Genomic DNA, 22,393 nt, shown 5'->3' with positions numbered 1-22,393 from the left:
TGCTTGCTGCTAAGCCTAGTGACCTGAGTTTTATACCTATAACTCACATGGTTGAAGAACTGGCTCCTGCAAATTGTCCTCTGACCTCTCCACACACTGTGATACATGAGTGCATGTGCACACACACCACACACACACACACACACACACACACACACACACACACACACAAATTTTAAAAACATAAAAATCAGGGACTCTGACCCCAGCAGGGAAGACAGATGCTCACAACATGGTGTGGGTATCAGAGTCCATGTGATAGCAGTGGGAGAAGTAGCTCTGATGATGGGATTTCACAATAAAAACCTACTACAAGCTCTGCGATTTCCAGGCAGGCGGTAGAAAAGACTGTGGAGAGCAGTATATATTGTTTCAATATAAATTTACTGCTCAGGTGAGAGATCCTGACCCTGGGGAGTCTGTTAGCTAGGAACTCACAGACCCTTGTCTCTGCATGTGAAAGGGGGATGGGGAGACGGCTGCAGACACTATGGCCTGAGCAGAGACCGGGTTCTAGCATCACATTCTTTTTTCTTTTTAAATATTTATTTATTTATTTATTATGTATACAGTGTTCTGCCTGCATGTACACCTGCAGGTCCGGTTGAGGGCACCAGATCTCATTACAGATGGTTTTGAGCCACCATGTGGTTGTTGGGAATTGAACTCAGGACCTCTGGAAGAGCAGCCAGTGCTCCTAACCACCAAGCCACTTCTCCAGTTTAAATAAGTGGGCATCAAAATTGAAAACTTGCTGGGCGGTGGTGGTGCACACCTTTAATCCCAGTACTTGGGAGGCAGAGGCAGATCTCTGAGTTAAAGGCCAGCCTGGTCTACAGAGTTAGTTCCAGGGCAGTTAGGGCTACACAGAGAAACCCTGTCTCAAAAAAAAAAATTGAAAACTTTTGTGTTTCAAAGACCACCAATAAAGTGAATAAGTAAATCACAGGATTGGAGAAATTATAAATCTTCTGATAAGGAACTAAAATACAGAATGTATAAAGAATTCTCATATGCCAATAAAAAGAAAATGCCATTTAAAATGGGCATTAAGGAGGCTGGAGAGATGGCTCAGTGGTTAAGAATACTGGCTGCTCTTCCAGAGAACCTGGGTCCTTTCCCAGCACCCACATGGCTGCTTACTGCCATCTGTAACTCCAGTCCCAGGGGATCCAACACCTTCTTCTATCCTCCAAGGGCACTGTATGCACATGGTGCACAAACAGCATGCAGGTAAAACACTCATAATACAAAATAATAAAATAAAATACTTTTATTTAAAGTAAGTGGGCAGTGAGCATGTGAGGTGAGTTCTGCCCTATTCATCACCCCAACAAGGAGGGACTAGAGAGGTGGCTCAGCAGTCAAGCGTGTTTGCTCCTACATCACACTGAGGCAGGATCAAGGTCCTCCCCCCCTGTATCTAGGCTGAGCACGGTATCCATCCATAGGAACTGGGCTCCAAAAAGCCAGTTCATGCACTAAGGATAAATCCTGATCCCACTGCCAACGGCATCATAGACTGTCCAAGCCACAAAACTGTCACCCACATTCAGAGGGTCTAGTTCTGTCTTATGCAGGTTCCCCAGATGCCTCTGAGGAGTGGATGAGGGGATGGGGTGGAAAGAAGGTTGGGGGAGCAGGAGGACAGGAGGGAAGGGGAAACTGGGATTGGTAAGTAAAATAAAAAAAAAGGATTGTTTTTTTTTAAAGAGTGTTTGTTGATTTCACAGAGGACATTCTGGTGGCTCACAACCTACTTTAACTCCAATTTCAAGAGATCGAACGCCCTCTTCTGGCCTCTGTAGGCACTGCACTCACATGTGCACACACACACACAGACATGTACACACTTACATACAGACACATGTGCAAACATGTAATTACAAAAATCTTCAAAACCATGAGAAGATTTGATTTCTTCCCTACAAGAATGGGTAAAATAAAACTCGAAAGAAGCATCAATGAGATTGGAAAGAATTAGAACCTTCCTTCTGTTCTGGAGGGAATGCCAAATGGTCCAGCCCTTTGGAAAAGCAGTTTGACAGTTACAAAACCTTAAACCCAGACTTGCCAAGTAACTCCACTTTTAGGCCTGTCCCCAAGATCACTGAAAATACATGTCCACACAGAAGCTTGCACACAAATATCCATTAGCCTCCTCACTCATGCAGCCAAAAAGACAGAAACAAAATAAAACAAAAACCCCTACAAGTTCAAAAGATGGATAGAAACAAAATATTTTTTAAGTGTGTGTGTGTGTGGGGGGGGGGTGGTGGCACGTGCACATGAGCCATCGTAAGGACTAGGAGTCCCCAGAACTGGATTTACAGGCAGTTGTGAGCGGCGGTGTTGCTGCTGGGAATTGAAGGTTCCGACCTCCACGGGGACCATGTGATGAACAGACAAACAGAAAAGTGACTAATACAAGGGGCCTGGAGAGCACTTTTTGGGCAAACTTCCATGGAGGGGAGGGTGGCTCGTGAGGCAGAGGACAGGGGAATTCCAGTAAATGACTGTGGTGAGCGAGCTCTGCCCCTCCTCCTTGCAACCACAAGATAACCTGATGCTTTTACCTGCCTCCTGTAGCACAAAGGCTAGGCCAGGCCAAGTCACACGATAGGGAAGTCCCCATCCTCCCTGAAAATCTGTAAGAACCTCTTTCATTTGGGGTATCTGACAAGGCCTTCAGCCTCCCGTCTTGCTATATATGGAGGCTGGCTTTCTTCGGATGCATTTCCTCTGAGGCCCCATCATGAGGTCTCCGATGTGAAGCTGCATCTCTCCTGATGTTTTTCTCCTTCAGGACCCAGCCACGGTCCCTCTGGGGTAGGAGCTGTCTCCTACAGCACACTCTGAAGGGTGGTCCAGGACAACTCCTTTTCTGAGAACCTGCCTATTTTCCTCTGACAGCTCCACCACCTGAAACCGACCATAGCTGCAGTATCTCCCTCCCTGTCTGGTAGCTTTCCCATAGGAGTTAGCATCCGTCTACGTGGTACTGTGGTACTGTGCTTGCCTGCTCCCAGTTAGCTTCCGGATTGCCATGATAAACACCATGACCAGAGGCAACCTGAGAAAGATTATTGCCATACAGAACTTACAGTCCATCAGGAGGAGAAGTTAGGTAGGAACTCATATAGCTGATGCAGGGGGTGTGCATGGATGATACCTTCCGACATGTCCTCCCCCCCATGGCTCACTCAGCTTGCTTTCTCATCCAATCCTGAAATATCTGCCTAGAGCTGATACTACCCACTGAGGGCTGGGCTCTCCCACATCAATCATAAATTAAGAGAATGTCCCCGCAGACGTGGCAATCTGATGGAGGCCGTTCCCCAGTCAAGTCTATATCAAGTCGACAGACACTAGCAAGCACACTGCCCCTCCCCCAGATGAAAGGATTTGTATCCAGGGGAAGAATATTAAGATAATCTCTTGAAGGTAACAAGCTATACAGCACAGCCGCAAGGCTGAATTCATATGTTCGGGCATGCGCTTTACAGATGTCATGGCCCCTCTTTGCAGGAAATCTTCTTAACACTGGAGAAGATGCAGGAGATACGGGACTGTAGGGAAGGCGAAAGCAGAACACTTCTGCCCCTGAAACAGGGCTCGCTGGAATGATCTGGAAAGAGACTGACACAGGCAATGGGGGCAGTCACCAAAGCATGCTTGCCTAAAGCCAGTGTAGGGCAGATTCCTCTGTGTCTTTCTTCATGGAGGCTCAGAGATGGAAGTGAACTTGGGAGGCAGTGGAAATGAGAGCAAGCATCAGTTAGTGATCAACTTTCTGGAAAATGAACCTTGGGAGAACCATAGCTGACAATTGGTCCAGGCTGTCTCTTCCTCTTATCTGTGTGCATACAGGCATGTGCATGTGCGTGTGCGTGTGCGTGTGCGTGTGCATGTGTGTGTGTGTGTGTGTGTGTATGTGTGTGTGTGTATGTGTGTATGCATGTGTGTGTGTGTATGTGTGTGTGTGTGTATGTGTGTGTGTGTATGTGTGTGTGTATGTGTGTGTGTGTGTGTGTATGTGTGTATGCATGTGTGTGTGTGTGTGTGTGTGTGTGTGTGTATGTGTGTTTATTCACTGGAGCTCTGGGGGTGACCTAAAGTCCTTTACCCAGCTGAGGGAGCATCCCGGAAGCCTCCCACAGTATCTCCTGCTTACCAGGGGCCTTTACTTTAAACTGATCCCCAGGGTACACACTTGTTTGGGGGTGAAATTCCCTGGATTCCTCTGGTAACAGGATTCTAACTTGTTTCCTGTCTATCTGCCTGCCCCAGCGAGCTCCAGGAGAGAGATCTGCCTGTTTCCTTCACAGCTGTAGCCCCAGTTCTAGGAGGCACCCAGCACGTTTTTTTGTTGAACGAACAAACAAAAGATGAAAAAGACAGGGGGTGACCTGCTTCCCTTTCCTGTGGCTTCAGTGCCTTCTGAACATTCATTGTCCCTTTGGAGGCAGGCCTCTGGCCTCAGCACAATCTTGGACTCAGATACCCATGGGGAAGTCAGTTCCTCCTAGTGAAGGAAGGAAGGCAGACTGACACAGCCCAAGGTCCGAGGCCAGAGTTCCAAATACAACCAGGATGGTCACTGGGCAAAGGACTCCAATCCTGTGGTGTGGCAGTTGAATGATAAACGCCCACCGTAGGTTTGGCATCTGAACAAGGTCCCCAGGCGGTGGTGCTGTCTGGGGAGGTTTAGGAGGTGTGCAACCTTGCTGGAGGCAGTATGTCACTGGGGGGCCAGTTTTGAGAGTAAGTAGCTTCACCCTGCTTCCGGTTTGCTCCCTCTGCTGCATGCTTGTGGTTAAGATGTGACCTCTCAGCTTCCTGTCCCTTGCTCCATGCCTGCTGCTTGCTACCTTGCCTCCCTTGCATGATTTCCAATCAATTTCCAGGTTCGTGGTATGCATGCTTTTAATTCTAGCATTCAGGAGGGGGAGGCAGGTGGATTTCTGTGAGTTTGTGGCCAGCCTGGTCTACAGAGTAAGATCCAGACCAGCCAAGGCTATAGAATGAGACCCTGCTTCAAGAAACAAAAACAAAACAAACAAAAAGTTGTGTTTAGGGCTTAGTAGCTAAGAGTGTATATTATAGCTAGGTGTGGTGTTTCAATCATTTAATCTCAACACTGGGGAGGTAGAAGCAAGGGGATGTTTGTAAGTTCAAGGCTAGCCTAGTTTACATAGTGAGTTCCAGGTCAGCCAGAGAGAGAGAGAGAGAGAGAGAGAGAGAGAGAGAGAGAGAGAGAGAATATATACAGCTCTAGAGGACTTGGGTTCAGTTCCCAGCACCCATGTCAGGCAGCTCAGAACTCCAACTCAGGGGATCTGATGTCCTCATCTGGCTTCTGAAGCAACTTGACTCATGTGTATATGCTCCTTACCTCATAATTAAAAATAATAAAAAAATCATTAAGAAAATGTATGTGCTTCACTAGAGGGATGTTATATAGCAGTTAAAAGAGAAAATGGGGGAGGGGGGAATTAAATGGAGTTGTTCAGACTTGGAATCTCGGTTCCTCAGGAGGCTGAGACAAGAGATCACAAGTTTGAAGCTTGCCTGGACTACAGAGTGAGTTCATTGCTATCCGGGAACTTACTGAGCCATGTCTTAAAATAAGGTAGAAAGAAGGCTGGGATGTAGCTGAGTGGTACCTTGCTCACTTGCCTTACATGTTTAAGACTCTGGGTTCTGTCTCCAGCACTGCCAAGAGAACAGAAACAAAAAAACAACTCCAAGCCCACCGAGGACCAGGCCAACCTGGGCTATTGAGTACGACCCAGTCTCCTCTCTCTCTTTCTCTTTCTCTGTCTCTCTCTCTGTCTCTCTGTCTCTCTGTCTCTGTCTCTGTCTCTCTCTCTCTCTCTCTCTCTCTCTCTCTCTCTCTCTCTCTCTCTCTCTGCAGGCATGCACAAATGAAGGAGGCTGGGGCATGACTCAGTGGTAAAGAGCTGCTCTATGCTCTAGCATAGGCACAGGCCTAGGCTCAATGCCTAGAAACACCAAAAAAGAAAGAAACAAACTTTTAAGGAAGGAAAAAGGAAAGATGGAGGAAGTGGGGAGAAAGGGGAACAGTGGGATGGACTGACCATCTTCTGTTCTGTATCAGGCTTCCTGCTAGTTCTTCCTAGGACTTCTCTGGAGACATAGATTTCCCTCCTGCTCCACCTCTGTGGAATCAGTGTACACAGTACAGGTATGCCCAGACTGACTGACAGGAGGGCTCAGGCTCTGTGACTGACAGGAGGGCTCAGGCTGCTGTGCCACAGTGGGTCTGCCCAAGGGTCTTCCTGCATCAATATTTTTCTATGTTGAAGAGGGCTAGAAGGCCTTTATAGCCCTAGTCAGTTTGCATCTGAATTGTGTTTCTTCCTGGGCTGTGACTCATGGAAATTGGCTCAGGAGGCAAACAGCCTGGCTTGTTTGTGACTAGAATAAAGGGCTCTCTGTGTCCATTGTGGTTTGGACACCCTGTTACCGTCTTTCTGCCTTGAGCTGTTCATTGTTGATGATTTCTTTCTCAACGGAACTCTGCACAGGGCTGGAGAGATGGCTCAGTGGTTAAGAGCACTAGATGATCTTCTAGAAGTCTCAGGTTCAAATCCCAGAAACCACATGGTAGCTCACAGTCAGCTGTCAATCCAGTTTCCAGGGATTCAATATCTGTTTCTGACTTCCATGGGAGCCAGGCAAGCAAATGGTACAAACACCCATACCATGTGACTGAGGGTGCAGTGAGTGAAAGAGGGAGAGAGAAACAGAGTGAGAGAGAAAGAGACAGAGAGGTGAATCTAGACCCTGAGACCCTAACTCACTTGTTTTCTTTTTTTTGTGTGTGTGTTTTCAAGACAGGGTTTCTCTGTAGCTTTGGAGCCTGTCCCGGAACTAGCTCTTGTAGACCAGGCTGGCCTCGAACTCCCAGAGATCCGCCTGCCTTTGCCTCCCGAGTGCTGGGGTTAAAGGCGTGCGCCACCACTGCCCGGCCTCACTTGTTTTCTGAGACTCTCCCAAGAATCACGGTGACACCTGATGACGTGACCTCAGGACCACGGCTCCCTGACACAGGTGGAGAGGTGAGGTTGGCCCTTACAGACTGAGGACTGTTCTGGTTGTCAAGACTTAAGTTAGAAGGCTATTTCTAGAGCCAGGACATGGGTGAGGTCATCCATGACAAACTGGAAGGCTCAGGGAGGAAGGAGTGATCTTCTGAAGAGGACTGACGTTCACGGGAGCCTCCACCCTGTTGCACACTCTCACTCCCAGCAACTGGGCAGGGGCTGTGGGCAGGGAATGTTTCTAGTTAAGAGTGTAGAAATGAGTAAGAGGGGGCCTCACACTTGTTCCTCCTGTGTACCCTGTACCCTGTGCCCTTCAGCCCCTTGGGACGACAAGGCCGTATAGGACAGGGCACTTGCGTAGTTGCCTTCCCTAAGATCACTTCTTCTATGAGGCTCTATTTCTCATTCTTTCACTGGACTGACTCCAGAAGACATCCAGGAACTCCCACAGGCCAGCAAGAGGATGATTGGCTCAGGGCTGAAAAAGGTCAAAGGCTTTGCTCCTTGGGGATAGGAGTGGGAACCCCCAGAAGGCTTTGATGCTATTTGGAACCCAGGAACAGCCATTGGGTGTATTCAGGATTTTGATGATTTGCAAACTTCATGAAGTTTCCATGGTATTACTGTGGACAGCTGGGAGCTACGGTAAGCATGACCATACAGAGGGAATGTCATCCTTGGCAGACTCCTGCATGGTGGATGACTGGTTCAGGTGCCAGGTTCACTCCCTGCCAGCTTGAAGCCACTTTGTGCATGAAGGGGACTCTGGAAGACCTGCTCACTGGAATCAGACATCTTCCAGAATCTCCACGGAGCTCCAGTGACTGAAATTTCCATTTGTTTTTGCCCAGAACTGTCTGACTCTGTGGTCCGCCCCTGCCATCCCTCACATCCATCCTCATACTGCCTTTATGTTGGCCTAGGAGGCTGCACTGGGAGACAGCAGGAGAAAAGAGGGGCTTGGGAAGACAGAAGGCAGCCCTGGTTTCAGTCTATCCTGTCCTGAGCATCAGGTGGGGGTTGAGTCCCTAGGCTTTGGTTTCCTAACCCTGAAGATAAAGAAGGGTGAGAGGAAGCCTAGAGGTCACAGGTGGTTTCATTATTTTCCTGGGCAAGAGCTGCCTGGAGAGGTTGTGTGTGAGTGTGTATGTGTGTGTGTGTGTGTGTGTGTGTGTTGGGGTGGGGGCTCTGACAGAGGTCCTGCCTAGAATCTACTCAGTGAGTGACTGAGGGTGCCATTCAGTAGGAGAACCTGAGAGTTCAGCAGCGAAGGTTTGGCAGCATGACTCTGCAGTACGGCTTGCACTGGATCCACTATCAAGGGACTGGTGACGGACCTTGCCTTGAATCTAATAGCAAGGATCTGGGGGCATGGCTTAGCCGTAGACCACTTGCCTAGAGTCCACCAACGATGGGCAGGGTCCATGTGTCTGTCAGTGGCAGAACACCTGCCTAGAATCCTCCAGAGAGGTTAGTGAGAGAACACTTGACTAGCATGCCCGAGGCCCTAAGTTCAGCCTCCACAACTGAAGATCTCCTTGCACCCATCCATCCAGTCCATGATGAACCAAGGGAGTCATATGTCTGAGAGCAGGAAGGAAACAGACTGGTGGGGCGGAGCTGGAGGAGAGAGAGAATGTGAGAAGTGTCTGTGTACAGAATTCCTCTCCTCTAGGATCTGACTCTACCTGACTCTACAGCCTGAGCCACGTTCACCCCTGCGTTCTTGCTGGAAGGACTCCCACTCGGCTCAAAGGGAGCTCCTTGGGCACTGCACTGTACAGATCCTACTCCTATGCATATTTCCCCACGTACTGGGGTAGCCACAGGGTTCTGGGCCCCCAGGGCATCCGCAGATAGGGTGTCGCTGGAAGGGTAAGGGAAGAGGCAGAAACAAGGGCGGAGCTGGGAGATGCAGGAGTGTCTGACTAGATTGCCCACTGCAGGTGTTGACCGAGGTAGGACCAGTAGGTGGGGATGAGGTCACACTTTGAGAGCTGTCTTGGTTACTCTTCTGTTGCTGTGAGGAGACACCAATACGAAGGCAACTTATAAGAGAAAAACATTTCATTGGAGGCTTCCTTATAGTTTCAGAGTTCGGTGGCAGGAGGGTTGGGGTGAGAAAGGGGGTGGGCTGGGTCTGGTGGCATGGGCTTTTGAAACCTCAAAGCCCACCCCCAGTGACATCTCCTCCAACAAGGCCACACCTCTTAATCTTTCCCATACAGGTTCCACTCTGGTGACTAAAGCATTCAGAATATATGAGCCCTGAGCTATGAAGCAGTGGTGCACACCTTCAATCCCAGCACTCCAGAGGCAGAGGCAGGAGGATCTCTGAGTCTGAGGCCAGCCTGGTCTACAGAGCGAATTCCAGCACAGCCAAGGCTACACAGAGAAACCCTGTCTTTAAAAATAAAACAAGTCAAATCAAATCAAATATATAGGCCTATGGGGACCATTCTCATTCAAAGCACCACATTTTCCCACAATGCCCAAGAAGCTAGCGGAGGTACCGATGCTTTCAAAGGAATCATCTGTGGTTGTTCAGCACTTCACAGGGTACCAAATGGGATACTTTGTGGAAAGATGGGGAAGCCAGCGCAGGGGAACATAGACAGACATGCCCATTATCCAGGCTGCAGAGCGGAGGTGGTGTCTATGCTGGAAGGCTGAACATTCTGGCCTGAGGAGGGGAGTGGTGGGCAGCCAGAAAGCAGCTCTGGGAAGCTGAGGCAGACTGGCAGACTGGCTCTGCTCCAGCCCCCTTCTTTTGCTCTCTGAACACAGTTCTGAGCGACACTGCTTGGATGGAGGCAGAGCATATACAAGGAGGATGTGGGCTTTCACAAGTAGGAGCCTCTGCAGAGAGTGGCAAGGACTGAGGCTTAAGCTTGGGGGTAGCCAGAACTCGATGATCTTACCTTATGAAATGTTTCCCACACCCAGCGACAGTCCTGCCTCTCCCCACAGCCCCTGTCTGGGTAGGTCACATCCTGGAGGCCTCAGGAACAAGCAGGTCAAGAGGAAGTGGCTGGCCTTGTTTTGTACCTGTCCCAAGACTTCAGGTTCTGACATGAGAACTGACTCAGCCTTTGAACCACGCTTCTAGGGTCCCAGTCCCAGTGGGTGATCCGAATTCCTCCAGCAGGACTGAGAGGGCACCTCACAGTGGGTGTCAGGAAGAACTCGCCCTGCATCTGGGACCCTGTGCATCAATTAGCTATTGGAACCGTGGGGTCAAGCTCATCCATGGTGTGTGGCACCTTTCTGGTATCACTTTCTTCGAATGAGACTCTGAGGTGGGGAGCTGGCTCAAGTGTTGGATCTTCCATTCAGCTGAGGGCCTGCTCACACTGTTATAGGATAGCTGGTCTAGTCCATTTGCCCTGTCAACATTGCGGGTGGGTCCTTTTACCCACAGCCTTACAGCAGGGTTTTTTACTTCTTAAATAGTAAACATCCTAACTGGGGTGAAAGGACAGGTCAATGAAGTTTTGATTTATATACCCCTGATGGCTAACCATACTAAGTATTAATATATATTAATTATATATATATAATCAATATGATTATAAATGCTTAGTATTAATGTATATAGGAAAATATATAAATAAAAATGTATAATATATATTTCACTACTTCTTTTGAAAAGTGCCTATTTGCCCAATTTTACAACTAGCTTGAATTTTCTTTTGTTGTTTGTTTATCTGAGGCAGAATCTCACTATGCAGCCCAGGATGGCCTTAAACTCACAAACTGGCAGTGCCACCCCATGACTCAGGGGGCAAAGGCAGGCGGGTCTCTGTGAGTTCAATGCCAGCCTGGTCTACATAGTAAATCTCAAGCCAGCTAAGGCTAAAGTGAGATCCTGTCTCAACACCTTTCTGTTTGTTTTTTCTTTCTGCTGCCAGACTGCCCAATCTTTTGAGTCTCTTCAGTTGACTGTAGCCCCCTGTCTATTTTTGCTTTTGGTGTCATATGGAAAATCATTATCTGTTTAAGTCTCATGAAAGTCTGCTGGTGCCTCCATAAGCAGAGAGAGAGAACTGACTTCTGCAAGCTGTCCTCTGACCTCCATATGGCACATGCCACCCACATTACAAACAAATGTAATACTTTTTATCTTTTAAAATTCTCTTTGAGACAGGGTGTCTTATTTAGGGTTTCTATTGCTGCAACGAAACACCATGACCAAAAAGCAAGTTGGGGAGGAAAGCGTTAATTTGGTTTATACTTCCACTTTGCCGTTCATCAGGGAAGGAAGTCAGGACAGGAACTCAAACAAGGCAGGAACCTGATGCAGAGGCCATGGAAGGGAGCTGCTTACTGGCTTGCTTCCCATGGTTTGCTCAGTCTGCTTTCTTACAGAACCCAGGCCCAGCAGCCCAGAAATGGCACCACTCACCATGGGCTGGGCCTCCTGCACTGATTGAGAAAATGCCTTAGAGCCGGATCTCGTGGAGGCATTTCCTCGGCTGAGGTTCCTTCCTCTCTGATGACTCTAACTCATGTCAAGGTGATACACAAAACCACCCAGTACACAGGGTTTCTCTGGCCTTGAACTCAGAAATCCACCTACCTCTGCTTCCCAAGTGCTTGGATTAAAGGTATGTGCCACTATGCCCAACCATGTTTTTTAATTTAAAAATTTAAAGAAATTTTTTAAAAAAGAAAATTTAACAGAATAGCTAAATATCAGTATCCCAGTCCTCAGGGATACCAAGAGGAAGCCTGCTGCGGCACCTCATTCTGAGGTGCCAACAAATGCCTCCTTTCCCAGGAAGCCTTTAAGGCCATTCTCTTTGAGCCTCAGACTTTGTGTGACCTCCCTTTGTCTCTGCATGGAACACAGATAGACCTTAGTAAGTGGCACCAGCATTCACCCTCATCACAGGGACAACATTCCTGGGGGCCCGGGATCCCCTGCCTTCCTCCCCACCTGGACAGACTGCATTTGGATGTCATTAGTTCTCTGTAAGTGGCAAAGTTCTCCTTTGAGAAAATGTGCCACCTAGAAGTCCCATGGCCAATGCGCAGGCTAGAATCCCTAACCATGTCCTTTGCACGGCTTCTCCTGGTATCTGAATCCTGTGCAAAGATTGGACCCCATTGAACTGCAAGAGCAGCCTGTTTCTGACGCACTGGGCCCCAGCTGCAATCTGCCCCTGCCTCAGAACTCCATAGGGCTGGACTCTGCACAGCTGCCTCAGACAATGCTGAGGAGCAAGTTCCCACGCTGCAGGATCCTGGCCTCAGAGCTCCCTTGTCTCTCTTTTGATTTCCAGGACAAGCAAGGCAGACCCCCTCCCAAGAACCAAATGCTGCCAGAGGATCACATGTTCCTGGCAGGGACAGTATTCACACAGCTGGGAGGACACATTCCAGGGAGACTCAGCTGGCAGGACAGTGGGTTCCTGAGCCCTTGCCAGGCCTTGTGAACAGAGCCATGGGCAAGAGAGTGAAGCCTGGCCTCAACCCATCAGACATAGCTCTCAGATCCTGTTGGCCTTCAGTTCAGTACTGGGTAAATAAGACACTGGCAAAGAGCTGAGGTGCTTAAGTCCATTCTGAGAACCCCCGAGTTCCTGGGTAGGCGGCAGCCAGGGGCAAAGTTCAGCAGTATAGCCTTGATTCAGCACCTTAGCTGAGAACAGCTTCAATAGCATGCTTGCAAGCCTGGATCCCAGCCTGGCTGACCACGGTGCCTCAGCAAGTGACTGAGGACGATCTCCCCCACGGTTCCTTCACTTCCCAGGCTGCATTCTATGGGCACATGCTAGCCTTTTTTCTTTTGTTTTGTTACATTTACACGTCCTTATCAAACACTTTGATCATATTCACCCCCTTTCTCTTCTTAAATAGTACCGTCTACATTCTTATCTTTTCCTTAAAAAAATTAAGACACTGCCTGTGAGAGAAAACATGCGATCTTTGAGTCTGGCTTGTTTGGTTTCACATGGCAATCTCCAGTTCCATCCATTTCTCTGCAAATGACACAATGCCCTTCTCCTTGGTGTCTGGATAGATCTCCAGTGTACATGACATTATCTTTATCTGTTCATGTGCTGATGGACACCCAGGCTAGCTCCATATCGGCTGTTGTGACTATCACTAGGATAATCAGTATATGCTGACCACCCAGATTGAAACGTCACCCCCAGATGTTTTGTTTGCTGAGGAGCCTGTACAATGACGGCTATAGCGACCAGGGCACAGGTCTCCTCTTCCATACAGGCTCAACATTTTGTTTCCTTATACATCTTATTTCGAGGCCTTCATTCCTGTAGTTTGTTCCCCTCTACGTTTCAGCAGTGGGGGATACTAGGTGTCACTTGGTCTCACACAAGGGTCCTAGCAGTCATTTGGCTCTTGGGAGCTCCCTCAGTATCTCAGTAGAATTGGGCAGAAGGGAGGACATGAAAGTGTCCCACCACCATTGGCAGAAAGAGCAGAGGATGGACTTTTGATAGATTACCCTCCCTTGGATATTCCAGGCTGGCTTCTGGCCACATGGTCACCACGCCTGCCTACTTCTCCACTTTCTAGCCATCTGCGGACAAGTCACACTGCAAAGCCATCAGAGCACAGACTGCTGCCTGTGGAAGTCACTGTGGTCCTGAGTGGGGGTCTCTTGTCATTTGTCTTGACCCCACCATGTTTCTCCAGGACACATGGGCCCCTCCCACTTCAGGGCCTTGACCCTAGTCATTGCCAATAACTCAAGTGCTGTCTCGCTATTGGCTGGCTCACTCTCTTCACCCAGAATGTGCCCCTGTATATCTAGTGCCAACCTCTAGTCTCCCCTCTCAAGTGAGAGCCAAGCCCATCTTATTCACAGGCAGGGAACACGGCAAGTCTCAGCAGCTTTGCATCAATGAAGACCTTCCCAAGGATGCTGACCACCTGGGGCCCTTGTGGTCTCCAACATTTGGGGGCTTAGGAAAGTAACATCCCTGTCCTAGGTCTATGGGAGAGGGAGCTGGCCTGAGGGATGAACCGGCTCTTTTCTCTGCTTTCCACAATGCCACACGGCCCTCCACAGCCTGCCTCAACCACCCAGTTCCCGCCACCATGCCTGCCTCAACCACCCAGTTCCTCAGCCACCGTCTGTCAGGTGGCTGAGGACAGCGGCTATGTCCAGGCTCAGCATCAGGCAGTTCTGTGTGTCTACGGGAACTGCTGATTTTCCAGGAAAGGAAGGTTCCAAGGGAGTGAGGTTTGTGAGTCACCAGCCATGGGAGGACGGGATGGGGCTGCCTTGTCTGGACTTCCGAGAAGACACCAGGTCTAGCTTCAGGAAGCTGCTCTTCACCTAGAAACCTGCCTGGCCCTTTGCCCAAACAGGAGAAGCAGCCTGAACAAGTCTGTGTGGCTGACAGAGGCCACAAAGTGAAAGGGCTGCAAACAAACACATCTCCAGTCCTTCCCAGCCTGTCACTGCAAACAAACACATTTCCAGTCCTTCCCAGCTGTCACTGCCAGGACAGGAGCAGTCACAGGCAGCTCCTCGGTGCTCCATAGTCTACCCCTCCAGCTCTCTTTGAAGAGTGACCACGTCTGTCAACTGCAGGCTTTGGAATCTGAACTTAATCTACAGAATCAGAACATGGACAAAGACAATATTGTACTGGGGGGAAGGGAGATTGCTGATAATAGGGATTCACTGGACTAGAGTTGGAGGAAGCTTTCTTAGCTCCAAAGTCCCACATATAGCTGACAGTGAGCACACTCTACACACAGGGACTCCATGCAAGGACAGTCAGACACTAAGTCATAAGTAGTCAGGGAAAGCATGGTTTCTCAAGACAGGGTTTTTAGGTAGCTGGGGCTGGCCTCAGACTCACAATCCTGGCTCTTTGAGCCCTGGAATCACAGGCATGAATCGCCATGCAGAGCTTTAAAGATAGCTTCCGAAGAGCCCTGCGAAGCTCTCTCGTCTACACACAAAGCTAGCGGCTCACTCTCCAAATCATAGGCACCGTCTGCCGGGGCTGAGCCAGAGACTACACAGGCGTGTCTTTTCATTCCAGAAGGATCAGGCTGAGCCAGACAAATACCTAGTTTCCTTTACCACCCATTAGGTAGCTCACACCAATAAACCAGGTGTAGTGGTACACGCTGGTAATCCCAGCACCAGGGAGGCTGAGGCCAGAGGATCTCAAGTTTGAATCAGCCCTACATAGCAAGTCCCTGTCTCAAAAGAAAAGGCAGGCAGGCAGGCAGGCTGGCTATCAGAATAACAGAATGGGGCTTTGTTCTTGGGCAGCCAGACACAGTGTGGCATGAATGTCTCACTGGGTGGGAGGCATTTCCAGGGATGCCCAGTGTGGCAGTATCAGTGATGGTTGTCCCTAGTCCCTCAGTTGAGCAGCGTCTGAAGCTTGCGTACTCTTAGAATTAGCAATCAAGATTTGTTTGTTTTTTATTGGTGAGTCAGTCTGGATAGGGTTTCTGTCCTTGAAACCAGAGTCCTAAGGAAAGACATTACTTCTACTGACTGCAGATAGAGATGAGGGCAGGACAAACAGGCACCAGATGAGACCTTGATGGGTGGCCCTGGGTTGGGGGAACTCAGGGGGCAGCTCACCTGGGCCCAGAGGGCACACACAGTGCATCTGGGGTCCAGCTTGGCAGGACCCAGTGGCCAGGTGGTGCTATCCGCATGGTGGAAAGTGTACAGGCCTTCTGCTCTGGCATGGCTGTGCCTGTTAAGGGGCAGAGATGGGAACGGGGTCTGAAGCTCAAGCTTCAGAATGGAGTGGACCCCAGCTCTGGTTTGGTCTTCCATTGGCTCTCTTCAACCCTGGGTTTTTAAGGCTTGGGACACCTGGCCTGGTCTAACCCCAAGGGCTGTAGCTGTAGCCTGGTCACCAAGGGTTCCATGTTCTGGGCCTTGTGAAATGGAAAGACAATTATCTGACCAGAAGTAGAAGACGGTAGGAGGTTGCTGTCTAGCAGAAAGGCACTGGTAATGGCTCTGGAACAGCCACCTGTCACAGGCCCACTACCATGGGCAGGGGTCCCAGCAAAAGTCAGAGTTCAGGACCTGTACTCTTGGAGCCCTGGGCAGTGGACTGGTTTGATGCAGACCCTCTGAAGGTGAGGGTCAACTGTGGAAGGCTGACCAGGAGACACCAGAAGCGTAGAACTCCACCTGGCTGGGCCAGTCACCTTCTCTGTCCTCATCGGAGTCATCGTCATCGCCACTGGACGCCCCGCAGACTGCGCCACCTAGATGGGTTGGCTGTCCTGGAGAGTCCCCGTACCTCTCCTTGGCCTCCTCGCTCCGCTTCTGCGCAGCTAGCTCTCGGTAGCAGAGGCTGCAGACACGGAGGGGTTTCGGGGAGAGCCGCGGCAGCAGGAAACGCTCCTTGGAACACTCAGCACAGACCACAAACCCACATTTGCGGCAGTGGTGACGCCGGGTGAGTGCCGAGAAGCGTGTCTGTGTGCAACGCATGCAGATGTCCGTGGCTTTGTCAGGGATCCAGGGCGCAGCGTGCTCAGTGGTGGGCTGGCGGCCCGTGGCCAACAGCTGCCTCCGTACACACTCTTCGATGTGGCTGATCCACTCCTGGCGCTCCGTGGTGGAGGCCGCCGACACCACAAAGGACTTCTTGGCTGTCTTGATCATCCAGCGGTTCTTGGCCTGCAGGGTCTCTGGCAGCGTCTCCAATGTTACCTCTTCCAGGGGGATAATATGCTGGCTGCGGTACTTGCGTTTACTAAGCACAATACTGCCGTACACCAGGATGTCATTGAAGAGGAAGAAGATGCGCGGCTTGGCCTTCTTGCGGCACTCCTTGGTCAGCACCCCCTCGCCCAGGAGCACACGGCCCGGCAGGGCCAGCGGCTGCCCCGACGCCCCGAAACAGCTCTCCACTGCTGCGATCCGCCGGCTGTTGATCTCTGTGTTTGCCAAGTGGTCCACCATCTTCTCAGTAGCTAGGCTGTAGGAGGCAGACAGGGAGCGATCAGCTTGTCCGTGAAGTCAGAACAACACTGCTCATGCCCCCCATGCCAGCTCACTCACCCACCAAACCAGACAAACCTGTTATCCCACTGTGCCTCACAAGCTTACCCAGCCACCCGGGCATGGAAACTGAATGCTCCAGAGGCCGACCTGATACAAGAAGTGGAAGAAGCCGGGCGGTGGTGGCCCACGCCTTTAATCCCAGCACTCGGGAGGCAGAGGCAGGCGGATCTCTGTGAGTTCGAGACCAGCCTGGTCTACAAGAGCTAGTTCCAGGACAGGCTCCAAAACCACAGAGAAACCCTGTCTCAAAAAACCAAAAAAAAAAAAAAAAAAAAAAAAAGAAGTGGAAGAAATGATTGGGGGTGGAGTGGGTGAAGGGGACCCTCCTGCAGGAGGTATGTGGAAGGTAGATGGTAGTGGGAAGACAGCCATGAGGAGCTGACTAACTGCAAGAAGTAAGAGACTCAGTGGTCCGAGGAGCCTTGGAAGTAGAGCACACCTCAGGCATGCATCAGGAGCGCGGAAGCTGGAATAGTGAGCCTCCAACTCCCATCCGCTGATCTGGGGCAGTCTTGATCAGAAGAATGGGGGTCCACGTGCTAAACACTGTGTGTCTGACAATATGAACGGAATACAAACCGTTCACAGACTCTGTGATCTCTCATTTGCCCCCAAAGTATCTAACTGTTCTGGGTGGCCTAAGGTTGCCATGGCCATCTTGGGGGCCATGTGCTGGGTATGATCTAAGCCCAGGGCAACTTTATCTCTGCCTCTGCCTCCCAAGTGCTGGGATTAAAGGCGTGCACCAGGTGGCATTTTCTTAGTGATTGATGTGGGAGGGTCCAGCTCATTGTGGGTGGTGACACCCCTTCGCTGGTGGTCCTGGGTTCTAAAAGAAAGAAGGCTGTGCAAGCCAATCAAGCAGGCCAGTAAGCAAAACACCCGGTTTTTTCCTGTCTGGTTACTGCACATAACCTTCTGTTGTCTCTACTCACTCCTTAGCTCCAGCAGAACGGTAGCCTTTTCTTGATAATGGCTCCCTTGACAATTCTTAAAACTGTGCCACATGTATGAACCTCCCCGTGAGACACAGGTCTTACTTGATGGGAGGAAGCTGGAGTGATTTGACCTCTTACCACATGCAAAGGTCTGCTGAGACATACACAGCCAGTCCCTGAGCTGCATGTGTGTGTGACACACACACACACACACACACACACACACACACACACAGAGCTGCCCACACCACTTGATGTAATGACTATTTTTAGTTTGCTGATCTTGGCAACAAACTTTGCAACCCCAAGTCATTCTGCCACCTGATCACCAGTTCTTGGCTGAGGGACGATCTGACAAACCTACACCGTGTCCCTTAATGTACCAGCATGCTACCTCCACAGCCACCAGGCACTGCGCTGAGGATCAATGTGGATACCATCTCACTGTGGAGAGGCCAGAACGGCCTAGGGGCAGTAGATGCAACAGTACTGTGGCTTCTGGGTAGCAGAGACAACTGGAACACTTAGGAGCAGAGGGAATAATAAGACACAGGGTTTTGGGCTGGAGCGATGGCTCAGCAGTTAGGAGCACTTACTGCTCTTCTGAGGACAGAATTTGGATCCTAGTAATCACAGTGGGTGCCTGGCTCACAACTGCCTGTAACTGGAGCTCCAGGGATCTGACGTACTCTTCTGGCCTCCGAGGCATTCACACACAGGTGGCATTCAGTCACACACACGTGAATAAAAATAAAAATAAATCTTTAAACAAAACGAAACAAGACAGGGTCTCCTCACACGATGGATAAATGGACCAACAGGAGGACCACTTGATAGACACCCCCCCATTAAAAACAGAATTATCATTCACCCACATTTCCCACTATGGTTCTATCTCCAAAGGGACTGGAAGGAATATCTATATTCTTGTGTGTGTCCACAAAAGCCAAGAGGCAGAAGCAACCCAGATGCTCATCACTAAGAAACACGTGAGTGATGATAGCCAAGGAGGAAATGTTATCTACAACCAGGACCCAATCTGGCCCACTGCCAGCCTTCCTAAATGCGACCTTAGTGAAATACATTCAGACTAACATGATCTAAAATATATTTATGCTCTGGTCCGTTGTAGAACAGGTTTTTTTTTTTTTTAAAAAAAAATTTATTTATTTATTTATTATGTATGCAGTGTTCTGCCAGCATGTATCCCTGCAGCCCAGAAGAGGGCACCAGATCTCCTTACGGATGGTTGTGAGCCACCATGTGGTTGCTGGGAATTGAACTCAGGACCTCTGGAAGAGCAGCCAGTGCTCTTAACCTCTGAGCCATCTCTCCAGCCCCCTAGAACAGGTTTTTTGACCCTTGACCCGTGTATGATGCACTCATGGATACTGACAATCACATCTGTCCCGACCATAGCCATCAGGTCCCGTTGCCTGCTGTAGTACAGCCGCTAAGAGAGGTCTGGGTCCTGGAAGGAGGGAGGCACAGGGAGGGGTAAGAGGTCAGGTCACAGGGGCAGGTAGGGTCATCTTGCCAGCCCACAGGTCAATGTTATTGCAAGGGTAGTGAGTCACTGAGGTTTTTCTGGAATCCTCCTTCAGGAAAAAAGAATAAGTAAAATGAACCCTTAGGTGCCAGTTTCTCAGCATCTGCTGCTACTTAGGGACAACGTTAAGCACAGAGAGCATGGTTGATTTAACTCAGTCCCCTCAAACACGCACCTGGAGGAAGCACCAAGCCGCTTCACAGCCACCTCCCTAGAACCTCGGCGAGTGGCCAAGTCTCCAAATAAGCACTGAGGCAAAGAAGAAAAACTTTGGCCTGGGGTGCACACCTGTAATTCAGCACTTGAGAAGATGAGGCAGGAGGATAGCGTTCAGAGTCATTCTGGGCTACACAGAGAGATCTTATCTCAAAAACCAAAACAAAACCTAGCTGGGCAAAAAAAAAAAAAAAAAAAAAAAAAACGGCTCAGAGGGTAAGGGTGTTTGTAGCCAAGACTGACTGAATCCCATCCCAGGAACTCCCAGGAGAGTGAGTCCTGAAAGGCGTGCCCTCTTCCACATTAAACAAAATAAACATCCCCCCCCCCACACACCCAGAATCAAAAGTTCTTAAACTCCAGAGTGAGTAGTCTTTTCTACTGCCCAACCTTCGTGTCTTCTCTCACTACAGACACACAGGGTGGCCTGTCCCATCCCGCAGGTCACAAAGCCAAACCCCTCCTCCCTTGGCGCGGCTGGGTTGGCCAGGTTCCAGTGCTCAGGCAACTGGCCTGGTCAGTGTAGGCAGTTCTGAGGGCTGACATGGGCAGGAAGCACAGTAAGTGAGGCGCTTCAGCGTCCATAAACCACTGGGATCTTGACCCCAGCACTGATTGTTCCTCCTCCGCGGGCTCTAGCCCCGTGGAATCTGATACCAACTCTGTTCAAATTCCAAGGCCTGTGACCTCTAGGCGTGGGCACCCGTTCTAGAGTGACTCGGAACTGCCTTTTTTCCCCTCCTACCTTGAGGCCTGGCGACGGGGCTTCTGCACTTCAGGTGTTCCCTAAGAAAGTCCTGCCCCCGTCCCACAGCAGTAACTTCCTGTTTGAAGAGTCGCCAACTCAAACTCTTCAGGATGCCAAATCAGAGGATAGTGAGAACCGTCCTTCCCACCCCAAGGCGTCTCGGGCCAAGTAATGACTCCCGGTAGGACAAGGTGCGGGCAGAGATTCTGTGGAGGACCCTCCCCCGGCTCAGAGCTTGCGCACAGCTCGGGGACTCCGTGGCCCTCGAGTCCCGGCTGTCAACCGCTTTCCAAGGAGCCCCCACAAGTCAGCAAGGAGCGAGCACCCTCTGCTCCAGTGGAGTCCCGGGACGTCGATCCCCGTGGCCACCTCGATCCGCTCCCCTGCGGGCGGGAGGGGAGCGCTTCCCGGTGCGGTAGCACGCTTACCTCCCGCGGAGATCCGCGCACCCAGCACAGCCAGTCGGCCTACCGTCACCGCTCCGGCTTGCCGAGCCCGGCGCCGCCCACGTCTCCCGGTTCCAACTATTTGGTCACGCCCTCTCGAGGGCCGCCTGGCCAATCGGAGCCCTGGAATGCAGGCGGGGGCGGAGCCGGAGCAGGCCCGAGTTCCTCAGAAATGTGAGCGGGTGGGGTTGAACCGCTGGATGGCAAACGGGTCAGCTCCGGTTCGGGATGCGTGGGGTGGCGGGACTGGTCCCTGGTTGGAGTCCCTTTCCCGGCTTCCCTAGCCACCATGCTGAAGACTGAATCGGCGCAGGTTCGGGGCACGGGCCACGACTGAGGCACGCGCGACGGGATGGTGGGACCGTGGGCCCTCAGATGCCCTTGCTATCATGATGGCGATCTATTTTCTGCAATGGTGACACGCATTTTATTGACGACAAACAGAACTTTTTAGAAAATTCTTAGTGGGAAATGTCAAAAACATAAGGGAAGAAATAGATGAGTTTAGTGGACCTCACGTTCTCATAACGTAGCTACACCGTAAGCAAGTACTCCTTGCTTGACCACACCCAGGCTGGTGGTGACATTCGGAACTTAATTCCAAGCCTGCCTTCCTGTCTCACCTGCCCCCCCCCCCCCCATCCTCTCCCACCATCTTCTGGTTCCTCAAAAACACTGGGCTGGTTCCACTTTGCACTCCCCTTCCTTCGTCACTTCAATGTCACCTCCTCGGAGAGGTCTCCTTGGCTCCATGGCAGCAATTCTCTACTTCATCAGTTTTTTGTTGTTGTTGGTTTTTGTTTTTGTAAAGACAGGGTTTTACTATGTATCTATCCCTGGCTGGCCAGAAACTCTGTGTCGACCAGGTTGAACTCCCAGAGGCTTTGCCTCTGTCTCTAGAGTGCTGTTGTATAGTGCCAACTTGTTACATTGAAGAGGTCCGAGCTCTGCTTACCCTGGTGCCTGCTGGGTCAGGGTCAAGGCAAGAGAGAACTGGAGGGTTTTGAAAGAGTTAATGGGGCCCTCAGTGTTGATGTTAGGCGCAGACCCTTACCCAAGCTGGGTCTCCAGCCTTCTATCCTTTAATCCCCACCAAATTCCCCCTGTCACCCTTACCCTTATCCCTGTCAACATTTATTGAGCGGCCATACTTTTAAGAATATTTCTTTTTGGTTTGAAATTGGTTTAAACATTTACAAAATGCACTGCAGTGAACATTTCAGATTGAAAAAAATTCACATAAAATTGGGGATGTTTAGTCCCCTCTTATCCCTTCCTCACCCAACTTGTATTGGGATTTGAACTCAGGGCCTCATAAACTAGATATTTGCTACATCAATGAGCTGTATCACCAGACCTGATTTTTAGCTTGGCTTTAATGGGAGGATTT

The 22,393-nt window shown here is 50.3% G+C and overlaps 1 protein-coding gene and 1 long non-coding RNA gene across 6 annotated transcripts; one reads left to right on the top strand and one right to left on the bottom strand.

Moving 5' to 3' along the window:
* The first annotated feature begins 7,549 nt into the window (after positions 1 to 7,549).
* On the top strand, positions 7,550 to 10,003 carry LOC142841097 (uncharacterized). The gene is made up of 3 exons (XR_012909018.1): positions 7,550 to 7,715; positions 7,994 to 8,135; positions 9,299 to 10,003. It is a non-coding gene; the product is annotated as an uncharacterized LOC142841097 (long non-coding RNA).
* Positions 10,004 to 14,739: 4,736 nt separating this feature from the next.
* On the bottom strand, positions 14,740 to 21,076 carry Plekhf1 (pleckstrin homology and FYVE domain containing 1). 5 transcript variants are annotated; one of them, XM_075984146.1, is made up of 2 exons: positions 20,986 to 21,076; positions 14,740 to 17,020 (listed from the first exon to the last, which is right to left on the bottom strand). In XM_075984146.1, the coding sequence occupies exon 2, from the start codon at positions 17,002 to 17,004 to the stop codon at positions 16,177 to 16,179; it is 828 nt and encodes a 275-aa protein (XP_075840261.1). In that variant the 5' UTR covers positions 17,005 to 17,020; positions 20,986 to 21,076; the 3' UTR covers positions 14,740 to 16,176. The 5 variants fall into 5 exon arrangements, with proteins under 5 accessions (XP_075840261.1, XP_075840272.1, XP_075840291.1 ...); XM_075984157.1 differs by having other exon boundaries at positions 20,555 to 21,048; XM_075984176.1 differs by lacking the exon at positions 20,986 to 21,076 and adding an exon at positions 20,801 to 20,976.
* Between the last annotated feature and the right edge of the window lie 1,317 nt (positions 21,077 to 22,393).

This window comes from Microtus pennsylvanicus, chromosome 1 (assembly GCF_037038515.1).
Source record: "Microtus pennsylvanicus isolate mMicPen1 chromosome 1, mMicPen1.hap1, whole genome shotgun sequence".
Taxonomy (NCBI): domain Eukaryota; kingdom Metazoa; phylum Chordata; class Mammalia; order Rodentia; family Cricetidae; genus Microtus; species Microtus pennsylvanicus.
Note: the sequence above shows the minus strand (reverse complement) of the source record. Positions and strands in the feature narration are given on the sequence as shown.